Source organism: Grus americana, chromosome 1 (assembly GCF_028858705.1).
Source record: "Grus americana isolate bGruAme1 chromosome 1, bGruAme1.mat, whole genome shotgun sequence".
Lineage (NCBI taxonomy): Eukaryota > Metazoa > Chordata > Aves > Gruiformes > Gruidae > Grus > Grus americana.
Window position 1 is genome coordinate 117,043,425 of NC_072852.1, and position 20,670 is coordinate 117,064,094.

Below are 20,670 nucleotides of genomic sequence, written 5' to 3' on the forward strand. Positions count from 1 at the left end.
AGAAATTTCCTCCCATCTGTAGGGAATGCCTATAGCATCACTTAACACAACACTTAACACAATGATGAGGTACTCATGTTTCTGAGATAAAGATGGCATTCCCATAGGGTACATAAAGCAAACCCTTCCTGTGTTTACTTCAGAAAGGTATTTTCAGATGGAAAACATCTACCATAGCTAGACATTACCTGCTGAAAAAAGAAAGATGATGCCATTGAAAATAATCAACCCGCTTGCTCATGGGAAAGGAAAAATATTTCTATGCAAAGATTCTCTCAAGCTGATTTATGAAAGACACACAAAAAACCACTGTACGCTAGTTAAAAAAATCAGTAAACTCTACCAGATTTCTGGTGAAGCATTCTACAAGTCACGTGAAAACAGACACTGGGATCCACATGGGAAACAGTAAGGGAATTGTGAATGAAAGCAGAGAGAGGACAGCAGGTCCACAGACACCCCACAGTAGGTGACATACAGAGGAAACAGAATGTTTGTGATACATTCTACAATAAGATGTTCTTAAGGAATGTCTGCTCCATAGCCTACCACAAGGCAGAAATTTATTTCTTCCAGCAGCTATACAGGATTTGCAGAGGTTTAACCACCACTTAGGAAAAAAAAAAAAACAACCAACTAACCAGCAGCTAAATAATCAATTTTTCAATTCAGCATGCTTTTTAGAGTTAATTTACCTGTTCTTCCTAAACATCCATCACTGTAGCTGTCTCCTCTCACCTGTGCATTTGATACAGCATTTATCCTAGGAACAAAAAAGTGTACACACTTCAGATTTTTAGAAAATCACTTTAAAGTTATAAGTTAAAAGCTAGCTTTTTTTTTTTTTAAGATGAGAAAAAAAGCTGAGGAAATTACTTCACATTCTGTATTGTCACATATTATTACATGTCCCTTAATGAAAGGATTCCAACTGGATTTCAAGCAAACCCTGTATTTGTTCATAAGTTTTATTTAAATTTTTACATTAACAGACCTGTAAGATGAAAGATTTGCCCTTTTTAGTGATTGAAATATTGCTGGTCACTTTCTGGCTGTTTAAGTTTTTAAAACATCTAAAGCCACTTCACAGGAGTAACAACAGCCAATAATACAGTGCTTTCATGATTATGATACAAGTTGCTTTTTGATGCCTTTCTTTCACAATGAATATGGTAAGCATTCAAGTGAGAGACACTCTGTAAGGAGAGACAATACATTTTCTTAAAATTAGTTACATTGCTGAGGAAAAACCCCCTGAAACTCTCAGATAACCAAGTGTTAAAAAGGTCTTGCATATCTAAATGCATCCTTTTTTCTCACCAATATTGTACGATTCAACAAAAGCTATTACTTCTCCTTCAAGATTGCCACACTTACGTCTTTTTAGCAATAGCTATAATACTACTGCCTCTCCATTTGAGGAAGCTTTGGGCCAGAGACAGGTGTAAAAATTATTTAAATAACAGAAAACGCAGTCAAATATTTTATATTGAGGTAAGCAACTGAGCAGCATTACATGAATTTTGATCTAGGAATCTAAATGCTTATTATAGAAAGCCACCTGCATAAAGGAAGGTCTGCTTTCTTACATTCAGCCAAAGTGCATGGGAAAAGCAATTTACCCTAAACTGACTGGGGGGGGGGGGGGCGGTGTAGACAGAACAATGAATAAACAGACCATGATCAGCAACAAAGGCCACAGGTAAAAAGAAAAAAGGCCTTTACATTGCCATGCAAAAAGGTACGACAAGATTACTCAATAAGTGATTTATAACCAAGTGATTCAAAGTTTTATCATATACCATATTGTCTAGTAAAAACTATGTCTAACAGCTCATGTTTATTTTCTAAGAACTCCCTTTATATACACTTACATGAAAAAAGCTAGTGTTGAAAACACCCCACAGGTATGGAACGCATGGTTCATTTGTTCTGGCTTAGGGTAAACTACTGCAGCATCTATCATTATCCACCAACCTGTGAAAAACTAGAAATAAAATGGACCAGTATTATGAGGCTGGAAGGGTACAGAGGCAGACAAAACATGATAAATGTTGATGTATACCATTGGTTTAATTGGTTTTTAAAAAGTATAAACCGTTCTAGAAAGTTATTATCTTTAAGTCAGACTCTAAATCTGTTTGACATGCAAGTTCTGCATAAACCTTAACACTGATGTTTTTGGAGAAGCATTTAGGTCACATTTTCTATTCAAATTAAATATCAGTGTATGGATAAATTTCCCGTGCAGCTTTAAGAACAAGAATGCAGATTCTAAACATGTACGATCTAGACAGACTAGAGAGTTGGGCAGAGAGGAACCAAATGAAATTCAACAAGGCCAAGTGTAGGGTCCTCCACCTAGGGAAGAACAACCCCAGGTACCAGTACAGGTTAGGGGTTGACCTGCTGGGGAGCAGCTCTGCGGAGAAGGACCTGGGACTCCTGGTCAACAACAAGCTCTCCATGAGGCAGCAGTGTGCCCTCGTGGCCAAGAAGGCCAGTGGTATCCTGGGGGGCATTCAGAAGAGTGTGGCCAGCAGGTCCAGGGAGGTTATCCTCCCCCTCTACTCTGCCCTGGTGAGGCCACATCTGGAATATTGTGTCCAGTTCTGGGCTCCCCAGTTCAAGAAAGACAGGGAACTACTGGAGAGAGTCCAGCGGAGGGCTGCAGGGATGATGAGGGGACTGGAGCATCTCTCGTATGAGGAAAGGCTGAGAGAGCTGGGTCTGTTTAGCCTGGAGAAGAGAAGACTGAGAGGGGATCTCATCAACGCTTGTAAATATCTAAAGGGTGGATGTCAAGAGGACGGGGCTAGACAGTGGTGCCCAGCGACAGGACAAGGGGCAATGGGCACAAACTGGAACACAGGAAGTTCCATCTCAATATGAGGAAAATGTTCTTCGCTGTGAGGGTGACCGAGCACTGGGACAGGCTGCCCAGAGAGGTTGTGGAGTCTCCTTCTCTGGAGAGATTCAAAACCCACCCGGACGTGATCCTGTGCAACCTGCTCTAGGTGATCCTGCTCTAGCAGGGGGGTTGGACTAGATGATCTCCAGAGGTCCCTTCCAATCCCTACCAATCTGTGATTCTGTGAGATACAAACTATGTATAACATAGGAGTTCTAACATACCCAATTGTGCCAAAAATCCACTAAGAACTTCAATCTTTTTTAAAGAAGAAATAGCAGAACTGGTACGTCATTATCAGACAAAACACAAAGTTACGTGACCTGTAAAAAATCTGCCCAACAATTACACTCAAAAGTTTAAAGCAATATACTGAATTAAGGTGCAGTTAGACTGAACCTTCACAATATATGACACAAAAATGTAACCGTGTCGTACTTCCAAATTTGTCTACATGGTTATGATTCATTCACACCCTCTCAAAACTTACCAATATGCCCGCAACTATGGAAGCGATGGCATTTCTTCTTTCACTCCAGTCAATACACTCACATTCTGGCCACCGGAAGTTGTCTAGGAATCCTGCCATTTCCTCAAAGATTAGATTGCCTTTCTTATTTTGTATTTATACATGAATTCTTCCATTAACAACTGTGTCCCAAATACCTGAAACACAGCCAAAGGTGCATTTAATACAAAACAGTAAAATCTCGAGATGTTTGACCACTACCATGAGCAATCTTTACAATGTTTTGGTGTTTTGGTTTTTTTTTTGTTTTGTTTTACAGAATTAAGTATTCATATACTCTATGAATTCTATATTGAGCTATAGTCAAAAAAAGAACCTACCTTACAAACAGAACTACAAAATAAAATAATCACACGACTCAAAAACTTATGCATTACATATAAATTATAGTACCTGCAACAGAAAAAATTAAATAGAATGTGCTGTTTGCTCAAACATCTGAAACAAACAAACAAACAAGGTAAGCAAAAAAAGCAAATATTTTAATCTAAGTTTCATCTTCAAACCATAATCCTCTCTCTGGCCTTAGCAGTTAAAAACAGTAAGATACATACAACAGGGCTCCATACATAGACCAGAACTTGGTCTTTGAGTCAGGCCAAGGAACCTCACGTGAGATACCCGTATTTCAAATCTCCAGATAAGGTAGATAATATAGTGCCTTTCTAACATAAGGGAAAAGGAATAAACTCAGTGAATCAACTAATACCAAGGGTAAAGAATGTCCCACCTCACAGAGAAAGGATCACACAGAACTTTAAATACAGGAAGATGAAAGTAAAGTTAATTAGTGTTACAAAGTGACTACTGAAACAACACAGTTCTCCAACAATTTGGAGAGACAGTAGCTGCAAAAGATTCTGTAATACACTACATCTAGTGTCACACTATAAGACGATTAGCATATATAGTTGGAGTGTCAGAAGTGAAAATACTTAGTTTTTCTATTGAGCACTGACTCACAGTCACTCCTAATGCCGTTCTATTTTGGTTTATTATTGTCAACTTCTGTATTTTCCCTATCTGCCTTAAATAATTTCCAGGTGCTTGTCAAAGGCTAACAACGGACAAACATCCCTTATGATTCTATTACAGGAAAGACTGATGTAGAACATTTTTCTCATTAATAACTGTGATTAAAAGTCTATACTAAGAAGTAAAATAAAAACAAACAGAGTTTGCCTACACTACACACACAGGCCACCTTCTATGAATAAGATAAAAAAACCTGTCTTCCTAAATCTAGTTCCAAAAGTCCATCCATAGTTACGATGCTATCTTAAAGTATTAAAATCAATCACTCAATTCCAAAATTATTTTACTTTTGTATAATATCTGGTGTCTACCATATAGTTATCTTCCTAGATTACACTTTTACCTAGAAATTTTCAGATCCCTATACCTTGATACAAAATTGCCATTACAGATTTATGACTGCTCTTGCAGCCCTTCCCTCTTCTCCGCCCTTGAAATGGCTCCATCTGTACTTTTATTTGTTCCTCTTCCAACCCTGCGCGTGTCTCTTTCTCACCCTGCAGTAATCCATCCTTCCCTTCCCCTCGCCCACCCGCACTGGAGCACAGCTCCTGGTTCCCGTTGCTGTCGCCGCTACAGACTATACGGTGCTCACCCTGCGGCGCGGCTGGCCATGGGTAGGAGTAGATAGACAAATATGCTGTGCTCTTTCTTTTCTGAACACAACTGTGGTTATGTTAAACTGACCAAAGTTATTACTTTGCCTGTAAACACACTGTCATTTTAAGAATGACGGAAGCTGTATTTCTTCAAAGCTATATTTTCCTTTGGAATTTTGTCACGTAATGGACCATTTAAATAGTATTAAAATATCGAAATAAAATCATCTCCTTCAAACATAATGTAAAGTTCTACTGCAATTCAGAAAGCAGGTCAAGAAAAGCCACTGGAAAAATTATTTCAGATATGTCAACAACAACAGAAATTATTTTTCACTCTCTACTTGGATGCCATTCAGAGGTACCTCAACAGGCTGGAGAAACGTGCTGACAGCAACCTCATGAAATTCAGCAAGGGGAAGTGCCACATCTTGCTCCTAGGAACAACCCCATGCACCGGTACATGCTGGGGGCCACCCAGCTGGAAAGCAGCTTGGCCGAAAAGGACCTGGGGGTCCTGGAGGACACCAAGTTGAACATGGGCCAGCGATGTGCCCTTGCTGCAAAGAGGGGGAATGGTACCCTGGGCTGCGTTAGGAGTGGTGCCAGCAGGTCAAGGGAGGTGATCCTTCCCCTCTACTCAGCACTGGTGAGGCCACACCTGGAGTGCTGGGTCTCAGTACAGGAGGGACATGGACACACTGGAGAGAGTCCAGAGAAAGGCCATGAAGATGACCGAGGGACTGGAGCATCTCTCCTGTGAGGAAAGGCTGGGAGAGCTGGGACTGTTCAGCCTAGAGAAGAGAAGGCTCGGGGGGATCTCATCAATGTATAGAAATACCTGAATGAAGGGTGCACAGAGGATGGAGCCAGGCTCTGCTCAGTGGTGCCCAGTGGCAGGACCAAACTGGGCACAAACTGGAACACAGGAGGTTCCCTCTGAACATCAGGAAACACTTTTTCACTGTAAGGGTGGTCAAGCACTGGCACAGGTTGCCCAAAGAGGTTGTGGAGTCTCCATGCTTGGAGGTATTCAAAAGCCATCTGGGCACCTGACTCTGGGTGGCCCTGCTTGACCAGGGAGGTTGGAGCAGATGCCCTCCAGAGGTGCCTTCCAACCTCAACCTTTCTGTGATACTTAATAAATAGCCTGTTAAATTCTTGGATGACTTAATGAAAGAAATCTTACTTTTACAAAATTGTTCTAGTTCAAAAGGCTGAAACAAAATGAAAAAAAATCATTCCCTTCTATGATTTAAAGGGGATATATAGTTTGTTTTGTCAGCTAATATAATTAAGCCAACTTTCAATCCAAAAAACTGACTAGCATTTATCCTAGCAAAACTCTTTCAACTTTAAAGTCAATAATGATAAACGTCATGGATATCATACATTGCACAAAAGCCTGTCCTAATTATTAAGCGTTTTTTAAACATTAGGTGACAAATCAGAGGCATTTGGCTCACTTCAGAAATCTGAGACAAAACCTCTCTCAATACTTAATTGGATTGGATATCAAATGGAGTTTTCACAACTGTGTTAGTGACAAACAAGTGAAGCTAGGGAGACCAGAAAAAGTTGATTTTTTTTTCTTTTTTAATACAAGGCAACCTTCTGCCAAAGTTTATTATTTTATCAGAAATTATATTTTTGGTGCTTGATACTAGCTCACAAACCTGCACTTTGCTTTAACCTTATCTTTGTGCTGAGGAGAGAAGCAGTCTACATAATGTGAATAGGTGAAATAAACACTATCTGCTGGCGGTATTTCCACAACAAACACTCGTAACTGACAACACAATTCTCCTGTTTCACTGCAGATGACAAACATGGAGAAACAAGGTGCAGAGAATTTGCAACAGAACACAGACAAGAAATCTAGAACTATTTCTACATGTGGCTAATGATTTCACAAAGAAAGCTTAGTGCTAGAGCAGGCATGCAAGAATCCATGCAAGGCAGTAAAAGGAAACAGAGGTGCTAATGCAACTGCCCTTTTTCTAAGGTGATCTAAACATTAACTGATGTCATTCCTATTTCTGCAGGGGAGTCTTTCATAGAGGCATTTCAAGAGAGCCCTACTTAACAGTAAAAATTATTAAACATTTCTCTCACTACTGTTATAGCTCCATATGACTTCACAGATACATGACTAAAAAGCAGCAATACACCATTTCTTCCAGCATTACTAAATGTGCCTACATTCTGTAACCAACATGTGGATATTCCTCTTTTTGTTCTAGGACAACGCCATCTCTGCTCAAACGCACATCCGATTGAGGGCACCCATGTGTAGAGGGCACGACAAACAAGGGCTGTGGGGTTTCCGCAAAAAAGGATGTCAGGAAGCAGACTGCAGGATACCAGAACAATTAATCCAGCCTGAAGTCCAACCAAGTACTTTCCTGTGCTCTCATTTAAAGGATAAGCATAGTGCCGAGCAGACTTACTGGAAGGACAGACAGTACAGAGCCAACCCAAATGCAACAGGTTGGCCACCCTCTCACAAGCTGTTAAATAAACACCTAGCTATTATACAATACTGGTTTTAATATGCTAGAGGGAAGGGATACCATCCGGAGGGACCTTGACAGGGTTGAGGAGTGGCCCCATGCAAACATCATGAATTTCAACAAGGCCAAGTGAAAGGTCCTGCACCTGGGTTGGGACAATGCTCAATATCAATACAGACTTGGGGATGAATGGAATGAGAGCATTCGTGTGGGGAAAAAAAAAATAAATACATGAGCCAGCAATATATGTTTGCAGCCTAGAAAGCCAATTGTATCCTGGGCTGCATAACAAGAAGCAAATGAAGGGAGGTGATCCTGCCCCTCTACTCTGCTTTCGTGAGACCCCACCTGCAGTACTGCATCCAGCTCTGGGGGCCCCAGTACAAGAAAGACATTGAGCTGTTGGAGCAGGTCCAGAGGAGGGACACAAAAATGAGGGCCTCCCATTTGGGAGGGCTGGAACACCTCTCCTATAAAGACAGGCTGAGAGAGTCAGGGTTGTTCAGCCTGGAAAAGAAAAGGCTCCAAGACAACCTTATAGCAGCCTTTCAATATATAAAAAGGGGTTATAAGAAAGCTGGAGAGAGACTTTTTACTGGGGCCTGTAGTGACAGGACAAGGGGCAATGGTTTTAAACTGAAAGAGGGTAAGTTTAAGACCAGACATAAGGAAGAATTTTTTTTACAATGAGGGTGGTGAGACACTGGACCAGGTTGCCTAGAGATGTTGTGGGTGCCCCATCACTGAAAGTGTTCAAGGTCAGGTCAGATGGGGCTTTGAGCAACCTGATCTAGTGAAAGATGTCTGTGCCCACGGCAGGGGGGTAGGAACTAGATGATCTTTGAAGGTCCCTTCCAATCCAAACCATTCTGCAATTCTATGATAATGTTCCGTATGTATGTAATTCTCAATATCCCTAGCAAAGAATGAAGAAAATAATAAGCTATATTTCAAGTGTGAAAGACCAGTGACATTGTGAAGTTGAGTCTCCACCAAGACGACAAGATCTAGGCTAAAGTTTATCCTCGTATGGGTTAATACGGACACACACATAGGCTTTAGCCCAAATGTATCCTACTACACAGATGGGAAACTCTGCTAAGACAGACGCTTTCAGCTGACTTTCTTACCTAAATAAAGGTACAAAACTCTGTCTCTTGGTTTAAACTTTTACATCCACATACTTCACAGCAAGGAAATAGGCAAACCCCCTTGCATTAGCTGTCCTTCAATGCCCTTCCTACAATCTGTCTCCTCCCCTTTTCCAAGGGCAGACAGGCTCTCCCACTGTTCTCAGGAAATATTTCTCACTCATGTCCAATAAACAGAAACACAAGAACACTTGCAAGAAAAAGACTAGTGACTGAAGAACAAGGACAGTTATACTCACTGTAAAAATAATACTTGGTAGACACTAGCAATCAGGTTAAAACAACTAGTATATTATTCAGACAAATGAAGTGAAATGAAAACACAAGAATTGGAGCTCAAAATTTTCATCTGAAAATCAGTTTCTCACTCCCAAAATGAACTGATTTTACATGAACAAAGTGTTAAAAGCAGTTGGAAGAAAATACAAAAAGTCTACAAAAAGAAAACCGTATTAAGCTGCACAAGGGCCCTGGAATACCTTCAGGTTAGCAAAGAACGGAACTTCCTATTTCCAAAGAAGAAAGTAAAAGATAGACAGGAGGAAGAGAAGAAATTTAAAGTCAAGAAGAAAACTCTATTTTCCTCAAAGAAGATAGCATCTTCTACAAGCCACCAACCAGACTATGCTTTAAGATATTTGGCATGGTCACTGTAAGGAGTTTACACGAACATTTCTGTTAAGCTCACTGTAATTTTTTTAAGGGGGATCTTTAGACCACTCATTCATTTTAGTAATTACATGCAGTTTCACTTTCAGTTTCACATACACCATAGCCCTATACTACATCATCTAGTTTTTAAGTATTACAGAAAGACAGAAGGAGGAAAGAAAGGAACTTATACAGAAAGAAGGCTGTGTGGCGAAATTATTAAACAGGTAATCACCTTACACGAATCTGCGTGATGCTGAGCCCTAGAGCAATGTGACTGCTGTCTACAGCAAGTATTCTTTAAGAGTGCTATTAAAGTTCGAAGACTTGAGAGAAGCAGAAAAAAAAAGATCAATTCTGCAATTATCCACAGGCCTATTTTGCTCATAAGAGTCTACTATGTGCATCAATATTTCCTTAATGGGCTTAAGCCATGACAGGGCAATATGAGGCAGAATCCTAAAGCTGCAATCAAAGTCCTGACAGTAACTGTTACGCGGAGAGCAGCATTACTTAGAAAATTAAGTAGTTTTTTTAAAAATTTTCATCGACGGACCTCAAACTTTCTGCTCAGGACCCCCGCTGCCGTTCCCAGATGCGGATAATGGCAAGCTGAGAGAGACCTGACCGCGGCCCTGCAGCAGGGCAGCGGGGAGGGACGGGCCCTGCTGCTCCCCCCGGCCACAGGCCCGCCACTTCCTGCAGCTGAGGCCGCGCTACAGCAAAAGGTCACGGCTCCGGCGCGAGGGGCAGGGAAGCGCGGCCGGACGCCCTCCGCCCCAAGCTCGCAGAGCGCCTTAGCGCTGCCCCGGGCCGGCACCGAGGGGTGCGTGGGAGCACCGGGCCGGGACCGACGGAGCCGCCCCAGGCTCCGAGCGCAGGCGGAGGGAAGAGCCGCTGCTCCCCATGGCGGAGGGGACGGCGAGGGTCCCTCGCGGCTTGGTGAGGAGAAGCGGAGGGAGGCGGCTCCGGGCACCGGGGCGCGCGAGAGCCGTTGGAGGCAAGCGGGCGCACGCTGCCGCCGGACACGGGCGTCCCGCGCTACCCTCCCACCAACGCCCCCATCCCGCCACCCGTCCCCCGCCGCCCCTCGCTCCCACCGGCGCCAGCGCAGCGGCAGGAAAACAACGGCCGCACGTACCCCCGTCCTGGGCGAGACTCTTCCGCCTGCGGGGAGCGGGGGTGGGGGGCAGAGAGACCCACGACCGACGCGGCCGCTCACCAATCGGAAGCTAGCGCTGCGCGTCACCGGAGGCTGGGTAAGGAGGGGGCGCCACGATTGGCCGACGCGGCAGCCCACGCCAGCGACCGGAGCCATCGGCGGCAGGAGGGGCCGGCGCAGGCCCCGCCCCTTTTCTTCCTGGGCGGGGAGGCCGCTGCCGGGCAGGGCGGGGCCCGGCTCGCCCCGTCCCCCGCCCGCCTTGCCCCCTCCCGCGCCCCCCCCAGCCTGCGGGTCTGGGCGCCACATCTGACGCCTGCGGTCACCTCAGCTACCAAAACGCTTCTTACCCACGTCAGCACTGGCTCACGAGTGAAGTACGATGTGCTAACCTTAACGTTTTTCAAGCGGCTCCCATGTTGGAATATATGTACTTCACCACAAAACGCCGTTACACCTTAGCCCTGAGTCTGCTTTAATGAGAATAAAGAGAATTAGTAATTGTGTTCCTCTCAGCTGTCCGGGAAGAAGCATCTGAACCATTTCTTCCTGACTTCACCCCACTTCCCAGCCAGCTTCAACATAGTCCAAGCAGTACTTGCACCACCGGTACGCCACCCTCATTAGCAGCCTGCTGATGATGCTCACGTTCTTCCTCGTCACACTCCCATTTCCCAAACGCGGTAAGCGAGCAGGGGCCAGGGCCGAGCCAGCGGGGAGCACTGCCCGGCACTACTCACCCCGGGATCTCTCCATGCCTGCCGTGGCCACGGAGAGCCGAGAGCACTTCTCCACAACATTTTGTTTGCACACTGGACGTGAATACATGTCTGCTTGCAACGTGGCTCTGAACGTGCCCAAAACAGACCAATCGATCCAAGATTTTTGACTCTCAATGAATTCCCTTCATACTCCCCACGCACAGGATTCACTGCTCTTTTTCTCGCCCGAGCACTGGAAAGAGGGCTATACCACCACCAGAGGTACCCTCAGAAAGAACCATCTTCTCAGAAAATACAGACTGCTGCCAGTTACAAAAGATTTGATGTCAAAATTTTAGAGATACTATGCTGCAGTTGAATTAAGTATTGAAGTTAGTAAGTGGCAAGTCTAGAAAATTCACACTCAGATAACATAAAAAACGTACAGAGGCAGTCTGAAAAGTGGGAAGTAGAAATTTAAGAGTGGAACAGGGTAAACAAAAAAAGGGAAGGCATTTCAAGGAGATTGCTCAAGAACAGTAAAGAGCAATATGGGGCACCAAGTAAGAAAAGCAGAATTGTGAGAAAGGCCTACAAAGATGCAACCAAATGGCAACAGAATATTCAGTTTCTCATTAAAAGACAGTTAAGCTGTGGTCCCTTGAAATCCCACTAAAAGTTAAAAGTCGTAAACTTTTTTTTTTTGTAATTCATACATGCCTGCTCTCCAATCTCTACCCCTGTTAACACACGTGCCACCATCTTCTCACCCTCATCTGGAAGCATTCCACACTGTTTGCTTGCCCTCTTTGTCTCCTCTCTCCTTGCTAGGCCCTTCCTATCACCCCTCCCACTCCCACGCGTGTACACACACCTTTCCATTTTCTCAACAGCTGATCCCAGCTGTGGGAAGGTGAACTGTGTGGTTGCCACATCCAGGGAAACACAACCGGTAGGGAAATATCTTCAAGGGAGACACCACACGTACCCTCCTCCCTCGCAGCAGCAGTTTCTCCCACAGCTTGTCTTTGTCTCTTGCCTTGCTCTTGCTTCTCGTGACTTTTATTCCTTCTCCTCAGACCCTTCTCTGTAACCCCATGTGCATCCCGAGAGCCGTTATTACTCTGAAATAGGTATTCAGTAGGCCCCAGCATTTACAGCGTATGTAGAAACTCTTCAGTTTATAGGACAGCCTGCAATGTTATTTCCGATAGCCTACAGCTGTGTCTTTTCCTTTTACTGGAAAGCACTACTAACATGTAGTTGTACAGCTTGCTAACAGTGCTTGAAAGAGCCATCAGACTGTTGGGCAAGAAAGATTCATCACCCCGAAAAAACCTGATACCTCAATTAATATCTCCTAATAATACATACAAATAATATTTTGTCTTCATATTAAGACATCATCTAGATAAGCCTTTTAAGCCACAAGCTGTATGGTAATTAGACCAACACATAGGGAGTTCTGGGAATAAGCAACATGTATTTCTATCTGGAATCAGCAATGACTTCATCCTTTTGAGCTCAGTAATAAGGTAACAGTAATCAAATCCAAATTACCACTCTAGTGTCAGATAGAAAAATGACTTCTGAAAGCCATTCTCTCCTGGGTTTGTTCTAATTTGTATGCAGTACTTAGTATTACTTGTTCTAGAAGTACTGACTATATACTGCTCTTAGGATTTTGTGAGCTCAGAGCAACAAAATAATAGACCAGCCCTGCAAAAATATACTCCTCCACACACTGGGGAAAAATAAAAATTTAAATTCTTTTTTTTCATCATCATTGCTGTAAATGTTGAAGCAGTGGATTTTTGTACCTGGCAATTTTTCATGACAACAGCGTAAGGCTCATTTAAAGTGCTGAGAGTCAGGTCACATCTACTCTATTTAAAACCAAGTAGTTTTAAAAGGAACATAAAAATTGCTCAGTATGCTGACTCATCCATTATGGCAACTTAAATATTTAAACTGCTGATACTTATCTTCATTGTGAGCCAAAGTGGATTCCATCAAAGCTGGATTTATTGCAATCTGGTTTCTATTTACTCTTGTGCAATGAATTTCATTTGCAATTAGCTCTTTTTAAATCTGTCATTGGATTAGATTAAACAGCAATTCAGATCCAATTCCTGTAGATCATAATGAGAATCAAAATCTGATCTTTTTAAGACTATTATGTCAAAGGACTTCCATGAAAGTATGTTTAATTTACTTACAGTTTTCATTAAAAACAAGAACATATAGATAAGTCATTTAAATAAACAGACATTCATACACACAGCTGCTAAAATGAATGAGGAACTTAGGAGGTCAAAGCCTGCTGGTATCGCCTGATCTAACACCACGATCTCAATGAATCATATCCGTATCACAAAGGACAGTGATCTGAACTCTTACTGAGTCCCCCAAAAGAGAGGACTGCCATGTAACTCCATTCTTCTTTCTCAGTATTTAGATTGGGGCCACTTATATGGCAAATCAAGATCACACACCTATTTTGTTCCCACTTCACCACTATATAGGACTTAACCCCTATATCTGCTAGACACCCATTATTTCTTACCATCTTTGCAAACTTGGAGAGCCACCGAAGAGTACATTAATTACTGGCTGGCCCAACTGATCCATGCACCGCGAATATACCCCTGCCTCCTAACTGAATCTCAGCAGAAAGGAACTACTAGTCATGATCTAATCCTTTCAGCTAACACCAATGCACGGCACGAGCATCCCAGTGGCACGACCTATGGGCCATAGCTCAGTCCGCACGTAATGCTGTTCTTTTTACTTTTGCCACTGTAATTCCTACAAAAAGCTACGCTAAAGGAAGCTGCAATTAGCCCTATTTTCTAAAACATGACAAACATCTTGTCACTATTACATACTTGCCATAACACAAAGGCTTTGAAGACCCATAGTGTTTACCAATAAATAAATTATATTCAATTGTATTACCAGATTATATAATACCCCCTGACAAATGCTACTTCAATTAATTCATTCTACCAACAAATATGAACAACGTTCTGCCTGCATGTTAAGACCTCACCTAGATGAGCAAGAGCACAAAGACCAAGAAGAGCATGTGCAGTGTTATCTGCCCCAAAGCAAAACACATTAACCCAGACTCCGCTGGTGCTGGGGCATCTGCCAAAGGATGGTTGCGATCATCATCTGGCTTCCATTTCTGAAACTGGAAATTCCCCCTCTGTGGCATACCAGAGTGTGTGGGACACCTTCCTACAGACTGGTACAACTGCACAGGTGGAGACAATGACAGTCGGAGTCACAGAGGCATGAAGGAGGGAGGGAGCTCAACACAGAGACTGAAATATCCAGTGACACCTTTTCAAAGGCAAAGTCCAGTTACAAAAGGTAAATAAATCTTTGGCATCGTGGAGGTTTTCTCACCCTCCGAGCCATTTAATAGTACAGCAATATTTCACAGTAAGTTCTTTGATGCCAATATTCTAAAATATTTAAATGGTACAATTACTTTTGAAAATTAATATTCCCTTCTCCTCTTGCCTCCAAAAAGCCCTGCGACTAGGGTACAGTTTTGGCCAGTCTTCCTTATTTGCTCAGATCCTTTCTGAGACCTCCTTGTGAATTAAAAGCCAGATTCAAAAATGGACTTCTGCAGAATGTACAGTCCAAGGCCAGACATCCAGAACCCTCCCTTCATTCCCATTTAATTTAACCTTGAAGAGATGAATGCACTTTTAAAAAAAGCGCATGAAGCCTGTCAACAATTTATGAGCTGTAAGCATTTAAATAAGAAAGGACTGAACTCTGAACTAACAGAGCACAGCAAGACTTTTACTTCCACTTTGTCCTTAATGTGTTTTTGTTATGCCTCAGTTTCACCTTTTGAAGAGATAACAGACTGTAAAAGTGATTATACTCTATGCTAAAGTGAAGCATTAATTTTAAGCAGAAGTAAAATGAACTGCAAGAGGATAACTGAATTTATTTGTTCATTAACAATATTAACAAATAAATCAATTAAGCATCTGCAAATGCGTATCAGACAACCCAATTTCTTTTAACTGGTATAACAGTGGACAGCTGGATTTCACATTTTCAGTGTACCCGAAATTTTGCTAGTGCTCCAAGTTTCAGTAATAAAGTGCATTCAAAATCTTGACAAGACAGATGAATTAGTATTATCTTATTTCAGTGTAAGGTTTAACCACTTCAACAGAGAAGACTTCCACCCAAACCTTTTAATGTTTTCCTCTTCATTTTCTTTTGTGTCTGAATTAGAAGCCTCTCTGTTTTCCATCAAGGCTTCGTAAGTCTTTTGTGCTCGAACAATTTCTTTGTCTGCACTGAAGTGCACCATTTGTCTGCTCAGAATAGGAACAACTAAATTGAAGTTGTCAATTCTTTTGTTTAATTTCCTGATGTCTTCTATAAATTGTTCACAAATACGATTCCATTGCTTTTGCCTATATGGTGTCATCGGGCCCCCAAGCGTACTTCTAGATGCCACTATACTCTTCCTTAACCGTTCAATAGTTTCCCGTATTTCTTTCTGCATCAGGATCCACTCTGGCTGGTATCCGTTGTCTATCAGAATCCTGTTCAAGTTGTGAGTCATAGGATCGACATGTGGACAGTCTGAAAACTTCTGCAAAGGTTTTCCTTTGCCGCTGAGGTTGTCAAAGTCTCCTTTTGCCATCGATTCCTGGATGAGGTCCTCAACCAACCGTTCAACCGCCTGAGTTATTTTCACCTTTTTGCTCTGCCTCACATCTTTGGCTTTCATTAGATCGGTCACAGCATACTGGCTTTCAAGTCTCTGCTTCCGGTACTCCAACACTTGTTCAGTAGCACGGTCTACTCGAAATTGCATGTACTGCTTTTCTCTTTGGCTTGGTGTTCCAAAACCAACACCTTCAAAACTCAGGTAGTGTCTATGCTGTGGTGCTTTTGATTTGAATGGGTCTTCCTCCTCTTCATTACTCTCATTCGATTTCTTTTTGCTTGCCACATCACTGAGCACGACTCTGTACGCTTCTTCTACTTTCATAAATGCTTCAGAATCGGCTGTGGCAGAACCGCTGTCTGGATGGTATCTTTTGGCAAGACTTCGATACGAGTTTCTGATATCATCAAGGGAACATCCTTCCTCAAGCTCAAGAATTTTGTAATAGTCCTGGATGTTGCTTTTCGGTTTGTAACCCGAAAACATTCTGTTGCCACAAATGTAAGGCAACAGCTTCAGGTTTCTTGGAATCATTGCTTGATGTACCATTAAATGATGCCCTACGTTGTTAGTCAGCATGACACAAAGCCACTTTGTATTTCTTCAGATGCAGCTACATTATAAACAATGACCTATAAACACATTTTTACAAAAACTGTGTTAAATATGCTTTTTAAAAGAACTTGCATGATTTGTCTTCTCTTGTTATATTATTTAAAGAAATCCCTACAAAATTTCAGAACAGTGTGCAATGTTCTTTCTTTTACAGATTAATATTGAATTCTCCATTGCTTATTAATTACTATTGAAGTAATAGTATTACGATATAAATGAAAATTATTTCACAATACAACAACCAACAGTAGCATAGATTTGGTTTGCACTGCAGAATTCCCCAAAAGCCAAAGCTTTATTGCCTTTCTACAAACTCAGTGCAATGTAAACTGGAAATATGCTTTATGTTGAGCGGTAACTCTGCTGAAACAAATCTCTCCCTCTTCCTCTATACACCTACGTTCAGCCATCAACTGAATTTCCTATTCACATACGTCAATGCCTCCAGATCTACTGGTACATTCTCAAAGGATTTAATTACAGTACCCTTTTGGTATTCTGCAACAACTGAGTTGCGTTCGGATTATAGATTCATTTAGATTAACTCTTGTATCCCAGCAGGATACAGGGTGATCACATCCTAGTGGCTGATCTCCTTCATTTGTGCCCGGTAAGGTTATAAATCTGGAACTTGGCACAGATCAATAGCAGTGTCTCATCCTGTCAGGAATACCAGTGCTTCTGAATGATTTTGGGAAACAGCAAAAGGAAAACCTTTAGCAAATGACAACATAAGTAAGTCTTCATGTAAAATCAAAAGTAGAAAAATATCATACAAAGTTCACACACAATTTACACATCAGCTAGCTTCTCTTTATTAATGAAAATCCTAAGACAAATGCCGCATATGTGGTGCTAAAGTCTCTTTTTGCAGATTCATCAGTGACTGCAACATAACCTTTGCTGACTTCCTTTCCAAACACAAAACTAGGTTAAATCAAGGTTAAGTTTAAAGAATAAATAGTATTTATATGTTCTGCATATAACAAACTGCCCTTCTGCAGTAGCCCGCCTGAAAAGAGGTGGGAAAGGAGATGTACTTGGGACTGGATGAAAGACTGGATGAATCCCAAATATTTTCAGCTGATTTTGATCCAGGTAAAGTATTAAGTCATCAGTTTGACATTATTATAATGGGCCTTTTTTCCCCCCCATTTATGATATAGATCAGTGATTTCCTTCATTCTAGGTGGTTGGCAAAGATAATTTAGTTTTGCATGGCCATAAAAATCCACATAACCAGTACCTGAATGGAAAGATCAATGGATACACTCTTGAAATTCAACATACTGATCAGAAGCAGACTTTGTCATAATTCTGTAGACCTGATTTTAATATATTCGTGTTTAAAAAAACCCCACGCTGTATCAAACTGTATGCATAGCGTTCACCCACGGCACCGAGGGGTACCAGCTGGGGGGATTTTTATTCCCTGGCCGTTTGAATTCAGCTCCCGCCGCTGGGGCGAGGTAAGGGGGGGGAACAAGACCGACCCCCATCCCCCCTGAAGGCCGAGGAGGGCGGCGGCACCGAAGGGCGCGCCCCGCCCCCGTCCCCCACTAGGCCTGGCGCGCTATACGCGCGCGCCCCGCTGCCGTCAGAACCCCGGCGGCTGCCCCTCAACTGCCGCCCTGCGCGGGCTGCGGCGACAAGGACGGGCTGCCGCTCCGGGAGTGGGCGAGGGCCCTGAGGCGATGTGCCAGGGGAGGGCTGAGAAAAGCAGGTACCGGCATGCGAGGAGCCGGACGCTCGGCACCCTTCCCCTCCCCAAGCTGTTATGGAGGGCGGGGACGGGCTCCCCGCAGCGCGACACACACCTTTTCGCCCAGAGCCCCGCTGCCCAGCACCCCCGCCTCACCTGCTCCCCGCCGCCGCCCGCCCTTCCCCCTCCCGCACAGCGACGCACGCCCGAGGGGGCGCGGCAAGTGCTACCAATGGAGGAGGAGGAAGAGAAAGGGCGATTGGTTTTACCCTTCGCTCAAGGACGTCTCCTAACGGCAGGAAGGGCGGCCGGGAGGGGGCGCATGTGTGAGCTGGAAGGCCGGCCGGCCCGCGCCCTGCCGCGCCGCTCACCAGCAGAGAGAGCCCGAGGCCTGCCGCAGCCGCTCGCTTCTGCCTGCCGCGTAACGGCGGCCGCCGGGGCGGGGCCACGTGACTAGGCAGTGCGTGGACGGGTTGCGAGAGCCGGGAGGGGCGTGTTGTCAGCGCGCCTGCGCACGTGGCTGTGGCGAGCCGGCCGGCCAGCGCATGCGCAGTGCGGCGGGGAAGGGGGGATAGTGGGGGGCTGGGCGGTATCCAACATGGCCCCGGGTTTGGCGCGTTAACGGCGGTCGGTGAGGCTGTATGGGAGGCGTGACTTTCATTATTCTTCTTTTATATGTGCACTTGTAGACCTTAACCGCTTTTTAGCCTTCATTCGCCTGTGTGAATTTCACCTTAGTAGATGACAAGTTCCCCTGCCTCTTCACGGGCTTGTGAAGTTTCCCCTGCAGTGCTTCCCCTGACAAAGGCTTGGTCTTTCACAACGTTCTCAGCGTTGCCCATACCCAGTTTTTCAAAATGCTGTGAGTGCCTCCGAGTACCCATGCTACCAGCGGGGTGAGCAGGTCTTCTTTGGGCTCCCTCAACAAGGCCATGCTAGACCCACTGGGACCCAGAGCTCCCGGCCTCCACTGCAATGCTGCCAGCCAGGTAACGCCTGGTGGGTTTTCCTATGGCCTCCGTGCTGGAGGAGAAATGGAAACTTCAGCTAAAGAAGCCCCAAGCCAAGAAAGTTCTCAGCTTGGAAAGGAGGACCCATGTGCACAAATGAACGGCCCAGGAGATGGAAGACAAGTAACAATTTGTTTCCTCCCTAAACACCAGCATCCATTATTAAAAAACAAACAAGCAAACCCCCTTGTGTTTTTTATTAATGGTCTTTGATGGGGCGTGGTTGAGCATGCTGCGTATTCAGCCAGTGAAATGGTAGCACTGACGTCTAAAAGGAAGCAACAATCACATAGATTAATCTGCTTTGTTTTACAGCTTCCAGTGTTATACTCTGAAAACATAGAACTGTCAGTTTGCACATCTAAGGCAGGCAGTCTACAGATACTCAGTAAGTGATGCTTAAGGCTATTGTAGCAGGCACGTCTCCTTAAACCGGGAGGTTAAGGTACAGCATCTGTCCAACACTATACAAGCTGTTAATTCCATAGAAGTTTTCATCAAACTTTGCAGATTTCCTTTAAAAATTGTTTTAGTGATGTGAAAGGAATGGCTTGTGTTTCTATTAATGTATTTTTTTTATTTCCCATTGCATGACTTTAAGACACACAGATACTCTTCAGTGCTGTGTTGGGATACATTAACTTTGTTTTCAGTAAAGCATGGTAGCATTGCAAGCTTGCCACACATTAACCAAATGACTTCAGATGCTACCATGAAAGGATTAGGTTGTGGAAAAGGATGGTGTAGGAACCAATGGAGAATAAAATAACACATTATATACACTACATCTCTGGCACTTCTTGTATTAAATTTCTTCAAAAGGTAAAAAGAGTAGTAATTAAGTGGGGCACAATTCAAGTGTGTGCTAGATATTAAAATAACCTTTACATGTACATCTAAGGATATGTCCCATTAGAAAGAATAGGTCTATGGGAGTTACACATGCAGGTTTTAACAGGAGTGTTTCTGTTTAGTTGTAGGCCATGAAAGCTACGTTTTATTTTTATAAGTTGTCTTTGAAATTCTTTACTTGCAGAGGATATAAAACTGCTCTTAACATAGGAGCTGAGCAATGAGCTTTTTGATACCACATTGTAGCTACTTTTTTTTTTTTTCCCTAGGGTTGGATACTGTTAACGTTGTAGGACTGATTGGTGGGGAGGAGTTGTTTTTGTTGTTAGCTAAGGAAAAAATGAAAGAGAAGAGAATGGTCTATGCTGCTGAAGTCTGTGAGGAGGTCTGTTTTGAAGGGCGGGTGACATTAAGGGGATCCTGCTGGGGCTTTTCCTGTCAGAGAGGAGGATAGAAGGGGACAGGGCAGCATACGAGTCTGTCTGCTTCTTTCACCCTCTCACCCTTATCCCTGGCTTTAGGAGATCA

At 43.4% G+C, this 20,670-nt stretch overlaps 2 protein-coding genes across 4 annotated transcripts in view; both read right to left on the reverse strand.

The window, feature by feature from the left end:
* Positions 1-10,632, reverse strand: part of TMEM50B (transmembrane protein 50B) — a 16,230-nt gene extending 5,598 nt beyond the window's left edge. For both annotated transcript variants that reach the window (XM_054827045.1, XM_054827035.1), the window contains exons 1-4: positions 10,531-10,632; positions 3,402-3,577; positions 1,875-1,987; positions 696-763 (exon numbers count right to left, since the gene is read on the reverse strand). In XM_054827045.1, coding sequence (XP_054683020.1) covers positions 696-763; positions 1,875-1,987; positions 3,402-3,500 — 280 coding nt within the window. In that variant the 5' untranslated portion in view covers positions 3,501-3,577; positions 10,531-10,632. The remainder of the gene's footprint in view (positions 1-695; positions 764-1,874; positions 1,988-3,401; positions 3,578-10,530) is intronic.
* A 4,560-nt stretch (positions 10,633-15,192) lies between these two features.
* On the reverse strand, positions 15,193-18,673 carry DNAJC28 (DnaJ heat shock protein family (Hsp40) member C28). 2 transcript variants are annotated; one of them, XM_054813297.1, is made up of 2 exons: positions 18,550-18,673; positions 15,193-16,595 (listed from the first exon to the last, which is right to left on the reverse strand). In XM_054813297.1, the coding sequence occupies exon 2, from the start codon at positions 16,540-16,542 to the stop codon at positions 15,424-15,426; it is 1,119 nt and encodes a 372-aa protein (XP_054669272.1). In that variant the 5' UTR covers positions 16,543-16,595; positions 18,550-18,673; the 3' UTR covers positions 15,193-15,423. The 2 variants fall into 2 exon arrangements, with proteins under 2 accessions (XP_054669272.1, XP_054669271.1); XM_054813296.1 differs by having other exon boundaries at positions 18,437-18,561.
* Positions 18,674-20,670: the final 1,997 nt, after the last annotated feature.

Coding starts and splice junctions, on each gene's coding strand:
- DNAJC28 (XM_054813297.1), bottom strand. CDS start 16,542: ATGCTGACTAACAACGTAGGGCATCATTTAATGGTACATCAAGCAATG.